The sequence below is a fragment of the Mytilus trossulus genome, chromosome 2, assembly GCF_036588685.1.
Source record: "Mytilus trossulus isolate FHL-02 chromosome 2, PNRI_Mtr1.1.1.hap1, whole genome shotgun sequence".
Lineage (NCBI taxonomy): Eukaryota > Metazoa > Mollusca > Bivalvia > Mytilida > Mytilidae > Mytilus > Mytilus trossulus.
The window spans coordinates 77,834,900-77,847,644 of NC_086374.1; the positions used below are offsets into that span (position 1 = coordinate 77,834,900).

General features: G+C 32.1%; 1 protein-coding gene across 7 annotated transcripts in view; it reads right to left on the reverse strand.

Moving 5' to 3' along the window:
- The window catches only part of LOC134708042 (integrin beta-PS-like), a 62,407-nt gene that overhangs the window by 6,202 nt on the left and 43,460 nt on the right, over positions 1–12,745 (reverse strand). For all 7 annotated transcript variants that reach the window (XM_063568295.1, XM_063568296.1, XM_063568300.1 and 4 more), the window contains 4 exons: positions 10,010–10,111; positions 7,593–7,722; positions 1,775–1,882; positions 578–744 (listed from right to left, as the gene is read on the reverse strand). In XM_063568295.1, coding sequence (XP_063424365.1) covers positions 578–744; positions 1,775–1,882; positions 7,593–7,722; positions 10,010–10,111 — 507 coding nt within the window. The remainder of the gene's footprint in view (positions 1–577; positions 745–1,774; positions 1,883–7,592; positions 7,723–10,009; positions 10,112–12,745) is intronic.

The following is a 12,745-nucleotide window of genomic DNA, read 5'->3' on the forward strand; positions in this document are numbered from 1 at the left end:
CAAATCCGAAAATACAATTTTTAACTACAATTCCTTTGTAACAATCAGGTCAAGTCTAGAACATTATACCAAGATGTTTCAAAGGAGAAGATTTGTTTAAATGTTCAGGCTACAGAAGTCAATTCAAGTAAAGACAAAAGCTGGTATGGCCTTGCTGGATAGTTTTTGTCTTTTTTTAAAAGATTTGGATGAAAATATATGTATGCAGTAAAATGTTCTTCTTAACCTTCAATAACATATTCAAAAATGCTAAATTACTGTGAAACCTAATCTTTTATGTAAATGTACTGACTTAAAAGCTGTTTCTTAGAGTGTGAGACGTTAGGTTTTACACTTTGCAAATTTTTTTGTCAGACAAATGTTTTATTATATTTTTTCATATTTTTTATATTTCTAATTTCAGTAAGATTAGGTAGTTTGACCTATTTAAATTCTTAAATGAATTAACATACACTGAAAGTATTCCAGAAATAATTTGGCAATCTATAAGTAACCCAACAAGCATTTGAATACTTAAAAAATTGGTCACAATATAGTTTTCCACATCTTAACCAATTAAAATATTTATCCAACTTACGGTGTCCCATTTGGCATCTTTAGTCTCCTTTTCAAATCGAGCCAATTCTCTCCTGTCATTGATTGTAGTGACTAATTTCCATATGAGTAGAAGAGCAAGACCAACTAGAACAATACCAATCACCACACCCAAAACTATGGCTAAAACATTGACTTTGGTTGGACATTCTGTAAAATATGTACACAATATTGTTTTCTTAATTTCAATTGTTGCCTTATATATAGAAGTTTTCATAAAATTTCCAAGAAACTATGTGTTCAACAATGACTGTGTATAGTTCAGTGTGCATTATATGACTTAGTACTGATGACTGTGTACAGATTAATGTACATATGTGATGTTGTACTGATGACTATCAGAGGCGGATTTAGGGGGGGGGGGGGGGGGCAGGAGGCCCGGGCCCCCCCCTTTTTGAGAAAAAATTGGTTGCTTATATAGGAAATCACTGAGGCGTGACTGGAGCGGGCACACTCTTAAGCCAGTCAGTGGGCCCCCACTTATGAAAATTTCTAGATCCGCCACTGACTGTGTATTGTTAAAATACATTATGTAATATAGTATTGTTGTCCGTGTATAGATCAGTGTAAATTTGACATGGTACTGTTGCCTGTATAGTTCAAGTATATAATTTGATGTAATACTGTTGGATGTGTCAATGTAATCTCACCACACTCTAATTGAATTTTTATCCTTATTTCCAAATAAGATATATTGTCTTTTATCCTATAAGAATTACAAACTTCAGTCTTGAAGAAATATGTTAATAAATGTGTGCCCATCTTCTTTTCTTCTAAACCTTAGTTCATTTATTTCTGCTCTCCAGTCACATTATAGCATAAAACAAGTGAAACTGCGAGCTACTGCTCACTGATGATACCCCTGCCGCAAGTGGATAATATTAATAGTGTAAAAATATGCAAGTGTTCTGTAAACAGGAAGTTGTCAAGTGATGAATCTGAAAACTCATCACACGGCGGTATAGCTGACTTATATAAATCCTGAAAGCAAATTTCAGAAATCCTTGTAATGTAGTTCCTGAGAAAAATGCGACTAAAAATATTCATGGGACGGACGGACTGACGGAAGGACAGACAGAGGTAAAACAGTATACCCCCCTTTTTTTAAAGCGGGGGTATAATTATTACAGTGCTTTCTGATGGACACACTATATATTTTCTAATATTAAAGACAACTGACCTTTAGTTTCCTGTGCAATGATCTTCAATTCATTATTACCATCATAGTCATATGTGAAATAAAATATACAGTCGTCTTCATCCTTAAACTCACAGGTGTTGAAACCCTCTGAAAACAAGAGAATGCATGCATGTGAAATATTACACTTATATTTTGCTGACTTTTTGGTATGTAAAACTAGACCAGATGCTCTGCAGGGCGTAGCTTTATACGACCGCAGAGGTTGAACCCTGAACGGTTGGGGCAAGTATGGACACAACATTCAAGCTGGATTCAGCTCTAAATTTGGATTGTGATTTAATAGTTGACACAGCATAGGTTTCTGACACAGAATGAATGTGTTCTAATGAACTTAAATTTTTTGTTTTCTCTTAGAGCAATTCACTATGCTGTTGAATATTAATCCTCTCAAAAAAAAGTTTGAAGAAATTTTCTTTTTATTTATGAAATTTCAAATGAGAAAAATTGAACCCAATTTTGTAATCACATCCCCCTTTCCCTTATTCCAAAACTAATCTCAATTAAAATATTCTAATGGAGTTTGCAACAATAACTACTCATTTAAATACATCATAAAATATTAAGATGTAAAAAAACTGCTTGTTATCACTGAATGGTAAAGATTATTTAAATTTATCAGTTGGTAGTAAAAAGTGAATATACATTGTATATTGTATATAACAAAGATTTAAGTTGATTCTGGACAAAGAAAGATAACTCCAATTAAAAAAAAATCTTGCTATTGCAAAATATTGTGCAATTAGATATTTCTTGCTTACTATTCTGGACAAAGAAAGATAACTCTAATTAAAAAAAAAAATGCTATTTCACAATATTGTGAAATTAGATATTTCTTGCCATTGCACAATACTGTGCAATTGAAAAGACTTGCTATTGCACAATACTTAATATAATAATTTTAGATCCTGATTTGGACCAACTTGAAAACTGGGCCCATAATCAAAAATCTAAGTACATGTTTAGATTCAGCATATCAAAGAGGCCCAAGAATTTAATTTTTGTTTAAATCAAACTTAGTTTAATTTTGGACCCTTTGGACCTTAATGTAGGCCAATTTGAAAACGGGACCAAAAATGAAGAATCTACATACACAGTTAGATTTGGCATATCAAAGAACCCCATTTATTCAATTTTTGATGAAATCAAATAAAGTTTAATTTTGGACCCAGATTTGGACCAACTTGAAAACTGGGCCAATAATCAAGAATCTAAGTACATTTTTAGATTCAACATATCAAAGAACCCAACCGATTCATTTTTTGTCAAAATCAAACGAAGTTTAATTTTGGACCCTTTGGACCTTAATGTAGACCAATTTGAAAACATGACCAAAAGTTAAGAATCTACATACACAGTTAGATTCAGCATATCAAAGAACCCCAATTATTCAATTTTGATGAAATCAAACAAAGTTTAATTTTGGACCCTTTGGGCCCCTTTTTCCTAAACTGTTGGGACCAAAACTCCCAAAATCAATACCAATCTTCCTTTTGTGGTCATAAATATTGTGCTTAAATTTCATTGATTTCTATTTACTTAAACTAAAGTTATTGTGCAAAAACCAAGAATAATGCTTATTTGGGACCTTTTTTGGCCCCTAATTCATAAACTATTGAAACCAAAACTCCCAAAATCAATCCCAACCTTTATTTTGTGGTCATAAACCTCGTGTCAAAATTTCATAGATTTCTATTAACTTAAACTAAAGTTAGAGTGCGAAAACCAAGAAAATGCTTATTTGGGCCCTTTTTGGCCCCTAATTCCTAAAATGTTGGGACCAAAACTCCCAAAATCAATACCAACCTTCCTTTTATGGTCATAAACCTTGTGTTAAAATTTCATAGATTTCTATTCACTTTTACTAAAGTAAGAGTGCGAAAACTAAAAGTATTCGGACGCCGACGACGACGACGCCAACGTGATAGCAATATATACGACGAAATTTTTTTCAAAATTTGCGGTCGTATAAAAACTAATAACATTGCTTTATTGTCCTTCCTTACGCCTTTATCACCCTGTTCTGTCGCTCAGTAATCCTCGTATCAAGACTTCAAGAAGAGACCAGGCATTATCAGAGACGTCACAATGTGAGAGGAGAAGTTATCAGAGACATCACAATGTGAGAGGAGAAGTTATCAGTGACATCACAATGAAAGAGGAGATGTCATCAAGCTTCCTTTCGTCATGCGTAAAACTGTCTTAGGGAGAGGCAAAAAGACCAGTTATAGAACGGTAAACAGATAATCAGGTTTTCTTCGTATAGATATAGTAAAATAACAGGATTGACACAATGTGAAACTTTTTTAGCTTGTTCGCTACGCTCACTCGACAAAAAGGTTCACATTGTGGCTCACGGCAGATATTTTACGATACCAATGTGTAGAAAACCCAATAATCTAAACTTATCACACTTAAACAATACTTTGCAGAAATATAGAAACGAAAGTCCCATGAATTTACTTTCTATATTCTACTTTTTATGATTTGTAACAACTGGATATACATAAACTAACAGCCATTTACAAAAGTTCTGTTTTCAGCTGAAAGTTGTGAAATATATACTTGTGAATTTCTAACAGTTGATTAAACTTTTGACTGTGATTGTAGACGCAAAAAACTCAAAGCAATATCTGAAAAAAAATCTGTACAATAGTCTCAGTACATGGAAAAATTATAATAAACTAAAACCTAACAACAAACAACAAACATGACTACAGACACTGATATGTCTCACCTTCTCACTTATTATCATTAAATTTATGTTAAAATTCTTTCATATGCAGGGTTTACTACAAGTATAATATAAACTTAACATTATCATTAAAGTAAATGAAGTCAATGTCATATGAACCCTGCAAGATTGACTTATGCACCTTAAAACCATATCATACACCACATATTGTAAACCTGTAGTATCTGAGAAACAAACATAACTACAACCAGATGCTCCGCAGGGCGTAGCTTTATACGACCGCAGAGGTTGAACCCTGAACGGTTGGGGCAAGTATGGACACAACATTCAAGCTGGATTCCGCTCTAAATTTGGATTGTGATTAAATAGTTGAAACAGCATAGGTTTCTGACACAGAATGAATGTATTCAAATGAACTTAAAATTTTTGTTTTCTCTTAGAGCAATTCACTATGCTGTTGAATATTAATCCTCTTAAAAAAATGTTTGAAGAAATTTTCATTTTATTTATGAAATTTCAAAATGAGAAAAATTGAACCCAATTTTTTATTCACATCCCCCTTTCCCTTATTCCAAAACTAATTTCAATTAAAATATTCTAATGGAGTTTGCAACAATTACTACTCATTTAAATACATCATAAAATATTAAGATGTAAAAAAACTGCTTGTTATCACTGAATGGTAAAGATTATTTAAATTTATCAGTTGGTAGTAAAAAGTGAATATACATTGTATATTGTATATAACAAAGATTTAAGTTGATTCTGGACAAAGAAAGATAACTCCAATTAAAAAAAAATTCTTGCAGATATTTCTTGCTTACTATACTGGACAAAGAAAGATAACTCTTAATTAAAAAAAAATTTGCTATTTCACAATATTGTGAAATTAGATATTTCTTGCCATTGCACAATACTGTGCAATTGAAAAGACTTGCTATTGCACAATACTTAATATAATAATTTTAGATCCTGATTTGGACCAACTTGAAAACTGGGCCCATAATCAAAAATCTAAGTACATGTTTAGATTCAGCATATCAAAGAGGCCCAAGAATTTAATTTTTGTTAAAATCAAACTTAGTTTAATTTTGGACCCTTTGCACTTTAATTTAGACCAATTTTAAAACTGGACCAAAAATTAAGAATCTACATACACAGTTAGATTTGGCATATCAAAGAACCCCAATTATTCAATTTTTGATGAAATCAAACAATGTTTAATTTTGGACCTCGATTTGGGCCAACTTGAAAACTGGGCCAATAATCAAAAATCTAAGTACATTTTTAGATTCAGCATATCAAAGAACCCCAAGGTTTCAATTTTTGTTAAAATCAAACTAAGTTTAATTTTGGACCCTTTGGACCTTAATGTAGACCAATTTGAAAACGGGACCAAAAATTAAGAATCTACATACACAGTTAGATTCGGCATATTAAAGAACCCCAATTATTCAATTTTGATGAAATCAAACAAAGTTTAATTTTGGACCCTTTGGGCCCCTTTTTCCTTAACTGTTGGGACCAAAACTCCCAAAATCAATACCAACCTTCCTTTTATAGTCATAAACCTTGTGTTTAAATTTCATAGATTTCTATTTACTTATACTAACGCTATGGTGCGAAAACCAAGAAAAATGCTTATTTGGGTCCCTTTTTGGCCCCTAATTCCTAAACTATTGGGACCGAAACTCCCAAAATCAATACCAACCTTCCTTTTGTGGTCATAAACATTGTGTTTAAATTTCTTTGATTTCTATTTACTTTAACTAAAGTTATTGTGCGAAAACCAAGAATAATGCTTATTTGGGCCCTTTTTTGGCCCCTAATTCCTAAACTGTTGAAACCAAAACTCCCAAAATCAATCCCAACCTTTCTTTAGTGGTCATAAACCTTGTGTCAAAATTTCATAGATTTCTATTAACTTAAACTAAAGTTATAGTGCGAAAACCAAGAAAATGCTTATTTGGGCCCTTTTTGGCCCCTAATTCCTAAAATATTGGGACCAAAACTCCCAAAATCAATACCAGCCTTCCTTTTATGGTCATAAACCTTGTGTTAAAATTTCATAGATTTCTATTCACTTTTACTAAAGTTAGAGTGCGAAAACTAAAAGTATTCGGACGATGACGACGACGACGACGACGACGACGACGCCAACGTGATAGCAATATACGACGAAAATTTTTTCAAAATTTGCGGTCGTATAAAAACTTAACAGTGAGCAAACAACCACATAATAATGAGGTAAAGGTTGGATGAACCTTGCCTGATGTACATCATGCAATCATTCCATACACCAAATAAAACTGACCTATGGTATGAAGTATCTGAGATACAAACTTGACCACAAAATTTAACCTTGATCGCTGATCCATAAAATTAGGAAGGTAAGACAAAAATGTCTAAATCATTTCAATGACAAACAAACTGGCTTCTGTGGCAATAACTAACATTACTACAAGTAAGGAGAACAAATAAATTAAACTTTTGACGCAGAGATATATCTCTCCTATATATAATTTTGACAGTAAAATGCATAAGTTGAATTAAAATAGCAATATAGTCAGACCTGGTGTCAAAGATGAAGGGATTAGACCAAAGTATTCAACTCATCCTAGATTTGACCCATACGAGGTCCAGTATGTCGTCATAAATTTGGAATGCATGAAATACGTATGAGATTTGCATGAACTAGATACTTTGGACATCGTGCCTTTTTTCAATATACACTTTAAATTTGTGTTTTCAATCTCCATTTTTGGTTCTTCATAATAGTTAAACACACAAGTACAGATACAAATAAAATCAACTTCCTACACAAATATTTACAAATGCCCATCACTATAAATCATGAACCTCACTGAAAGAAATGAGGTCTGAAGGTCTCTGATGAGGTCCTCTACTTTACATTAAATAATCATGAATTTATCATAATGCCAATGACACCTCAAACACTTGGCAACTGCATACCAAAGGTTCCCTTATTTACACGGTCTAGTCAACACAAATATGTGTGTCACATTTATCCTTGATTTGACACACAGTGGTTACTCCTATACATGCATACATGTACATGTATAAATATAGGAAAATAATATTTACCTGGTAAAGAAGGTTTCTTTATAATGTTACGATCCCTACAATTTTCTTCACAGCTATCCTTGAATTCACCAGTATGATGGACCAAACACTGTACACATGCCTTGTTCTGTCGACAAACCATTTTACAGTCCTGGAAAAACAAGCATTCTGAAAGTGTAACATGGCAATACATAGTCCCCTCCCCTGGAACAAAATATTTAATACTTGATCCTTAACTTGTCAGGTCAAGTTACAGTAAATGGGCTATGTCACAGATTTCAGTAACATTTTGCATACAACTTTGGCTCGATGAACTTCAACTGAAAATTGAAATAATAATGCATTTATCTTATTTATCATTTGAAATATTACTGATTGAAATCTTACAAAATGGGTGTACATTTGTATAGAAAGCACATAAAATCGTCGAAAACCCTTCTAAAATTTGTCTTAAAATCGCCAAATCTCTAATTCTACTCCATAGATTTTTCTTAAAAAACTATTTGTTGTTGATACATAAATTTCCATTATAATGATGCAAAATAAAGATAGGGTCATCTACTTCGTTTTTACGGTATTCAGCATTCAAAGATGCGTTCTTTGTGAAAAAATCCAACAAAACAACAAAATAATCGTAATGTTATCGCGTTGCAGGCAGTAAAACGTTGATTTTTGACATTTTTCACTACAAACAAGGTATCAAATTGAATAATAGACAAAAAACGAGGTCGGTGACCCTATGATTATTTGATATCATTAAAACAGAAATTTATGTGTCAACAATATATAGTTTTTTAAGAAAAATCTATGGAGTAGCAGAGTTCGCGAAAACTTCGTTTGACCCGTCGGACATTGGACCGACAAAGCAAAATTATTTGTCAGTCCTACAAAATTTTTGCCAGTCCTAAAAAAATCTGTCAATTTAATCCTAATATAAAATAATAACATATTTTATCCAAATATATCTTTATTATTATTTTTAGTTTTATTTTTCACAGCCACGGACAAATTAATAATGAAGGACACGTTCTGTTCTTCTGATTGTTCTTATAGTCATCTTAACTATCAATTTCATCAACTGAATCATTTTCTCAGTATTTGTTATCTCCATCTAAGATTTCAATCGCCGATTGTTTGCCAAGAACAAATTTAGCAGGCCACGTGAAGATCGGCACTAAGTTTTCCATAGGTTTCAGCTTGTCTATAATAACAGGAATCCAGTACCGGAAATAACCTGCAGGTACATCTGAAGACCGATGTAAACACGTATTGGAATTAGTTGCGATACAACTAATTACCGATAAAAAGGGAACTACAACGGCCGTTTTTACATCGGTCATCAGGACCGGCACTAGGTTTCAAAATACTGGTCCGAGCCTCATTTTGGCGGTCAGGACCGACTATTTTCGCGAACTCTGCAGAAGAATTAGAGATTTGGCGGATTTAAGACAAATTTTAGAAGGTTTTTACCCGATTCTATGTGCTTTCCATACAAATATTCACCCATATTAAAAGAAATCAATCTGCAATTTTTCAGACAATAAAAGAGATATATGTATTATTTTTTTCGATTTTCAGTAGTAGTTCAACGAGCCAAGGTTGTATGCAAATTTTTAGCAAAATCTGCGATACAGCCCATTTACTGTTCCTTGACCTTAAGTGAATTTTCTAAGTTCAAGGACCATAACTCTGCACAAAATCATCAGACCTAAAAAAAAAAATTGTACTTGGTCTGTAACTTGTCATGATAAAACCAAATCTTGAAGCATGACAGAAAAAAGTGTGGAAAACTGACTATATGAGTGATGTTCAATGACCATAACTCTGAACTATATAAGTCAGCTATCTTAGTTCCCTACTGATGAAGTCCAAAGGGACTTAAGGTCTGTTTGACTGACTGTCTGTTGTGCATCAATCAGTATTTCGGACAGTCCTTCAGTCGTTTGCAGTCATTCAGTCCCTTTTTTCAATTTAAAGATCAAATTTCTTTCCTGGTCTAATAATTTTGTAACTGACTATGCTCCCTCTGATTCTGAGCCCTGAATATGTGTAAGTTTGAACTTTCTATTTCATATATATATATATATTTGGTATAGTCGATGCACAAAGTGCTCTTTTTGTAAAAAAATACCATGCCCTTATTCAGTGCTAGAAAAGCCTTTGAAAAATCTTAAGAATAACCCCATCTTCAGTTCTACTTCAAAGTTTAATTAAGACATTATAAGTAATAAGCTGGACACAGCCTTGTATATTTGGATATAAAACATTCACAATGTATATTTAAAATAAGTTGAGACTTTTGACTGTTCAAACTTTCTTACAAAATACTTTCTGGTTGGCTTCAGTAGTACTTTTAGTACTATCCTACATTGGATTCAATGTTATGAGTCAGACAGACATACAGAGATTGATATGTTCACAGGAGGAATGATATATACCTTACAATCCTCACAAGTGGTGCCTTGGTATTTAGATTTTTCTGTACACATACATCTATTGCATTTACATTGACCTCTTTCTGGACCACCACATAAGGTTTTCTGTAATAAATGACACATGCTGATTACTAAATAAAAATCATAAAAATTCAAGTATAACAGGTTTTTTTTCTATCCTTCAAACGTAATGTGTTCAAGACCATGTACTCATATGGTCCGACTATATGTTTATCATCTGGGTAATTAATACAATAATTGAATGAATGTTTAGCATTAATGCCCAAGGCATGACTCTTCATGATATCATAAATTAAGGGTTTTTAAAGATGAAATTTTGACTTTTGTAATCATTCTTAATACGTGATTAATGAAGTAAAATGAATTTTACTCCCCAAAACTCACTAGTTTTTATAGATGAAGATTTTTGCACGGTCTTAATTAATTTCTCATTACAAAACACAATATGTCAACTTATAAAATAACAATATGAATTGCTAAGCAAGAAGTCAACTGGTTTATTAGAAATCGTTGTCATGTTTTGGAATTTTTGTCAGATTTTCGGAAACCTCTGGTTTTATCCATTCAAATGCCTTAAAAAAAATTGCCCATTGAGTCCCATTTTTCTTTTTATAAATCTTTTGCATGTATAATTATAAGCCATCTATAAAAGTCTTATAATTTCTTATTTATTTTTTAATAGTTTTTGAGAACTTTACATGTCAATGATAAAGCTATGAAAAATCAAGAGAGAACATTTTCCTGCCAAAATTTCAATGGCTAATATCTCAAACAAGCACATTGACCGCTATATATATTTTATTTTTGATTCCTCAATTAATCCTTTATTAATATATACTAGTTTTATGAAAAGCTTTTTATTTGAAACTGAGCAGCTAACTTCCTTAAGTGAAAAATTAGTGGAAATTAGAAGAACCTGGGGTATCAAGTAGAGACAAATCTGTCAACAAGATAAAGGTGATTAATTTTGTCTCTAGATAACAAAGGCAAAATAAAACCAGATGCTCCGCAGGGCGTAGCTTTATACGACCGCAGAGGTTGAACCCTGAACGGTTGGGGCAAGTATGGACACAACATTCAAGCTGGATTCCACTCTAAATTTGGATTGTGATTAAATAGTTGACACAGCATAGGTTTCTGACACAGAATGAATGTATTCAAATGAACTTAAAATTTTTGTTTTCTCTTAGAGCAATTCACTATGCTGTTGAATATTAATCCTCTCAAAAAAATGTTTGAAGAAATTTTCTTTTTATTTATGAAATTTCAAATGAGAAAAATTGAACCCAATTTTTTATTCACATCCCCCTTTCCCTTATTCCAAAACTAATTTCAATTAAAATATTCTAATGGAGTTTGCAACAATTACTACTCATTTAAATACATCATAAAATATTAAGATGTAAAAAAACTGCTTGTTATCACTGAATGGTAAAGATTATTTAAATTTACCAGTTGGTAGTAAAAAGTGAATATACATTGTATATTGTATATAACAAAGATTTAAGTTGATTCTGGACAAAGAAAGATAACTCCAATTAAAAAAAATTCTTGCAGATATTTCTTGCTTACTATACTGGACAAAGAAAGATAACTCTTAATTAAAAAAAAAATTGCTATTTCACAATATTGTGAAATTAGATATTTCTTGCCATTGCACAATACTGTGCAATTGAAAAGACTTGCTATTGCACAATACTTAATATAATAATTTTAGATCCTGATTTTGACCAACTTGATAACTGGGCCCATAATCAAAAATCTAAGTACATGTTTAGATTCAGCATATCAAAGAGGCCCAAGAATTTAATTTTTGTTAAAATCAAACTTAGTTTAATTTTGGACCCTTTGCACTTTAATTTAGACCAATTTTAAAACTGGACCAAAAATTAAGAATCTACATACACATTTAGATTTGGCATATCAAAGAACCCCAATTATTCAATTTTTGATGAAATCAAACAATGTTTAATTTTGGACCCCGATTTGGGCCAACTTGAAAACTGGGCCAATAATCAAAAATCTAAGTACATTTTTAGATTCAGCATATCAAAGAACCCCAAGGTTTCAATTTTTGTTAAAATCAAACTAAGTTTAATTTTGGACCCTTTGGACCTTAATGTAGACCCTTTGGGCCCCTTTTTCCTTAACTGTTGGGACCAAAACTTCCAAAATCAATACCAACCTTCCTTTTATAGTCATAAATCTTGTGTTTAAATTTCATAGATTTCTATTTACTTATACTAACGCTATGGTGCGAAAACCAAGAAAAAAGCTTATTGGGTCCCTTTTTGGCCCCTAATTCCTAAACTGTTGGGACCGAAACTCCCAAAATCAATACCAACCTTCCTTTTGTGGTCATAAACATTGTGTTTAAATTTCATTGATTTCTATTTACTTTAACTAAAGTTATTGTGCGAAAACCAAGAATAATGCTTATTTGGGCCCTTTTTTGGCCCCTAATTCCTAAACTGTTGAAAATAAAACTCCCAAAATCAATCCCAACCTTTATTTTGTGGTTATAAACCTTGTGTCAAAATTTCATAGATTTCTATTAACTTAAACTAAAGTTATAGTGCGAAAACCAAGAAAATGCTTATTTGGGCCCTTTTTGGCCCCTAATTCCTAAAATGTTGGGACCAAAACTCCCAAAATCAATACCAGCCTTCCTTTTATGGTCATAAACCTTGTGTTAAAATTTCATAGATTTCTATTCAC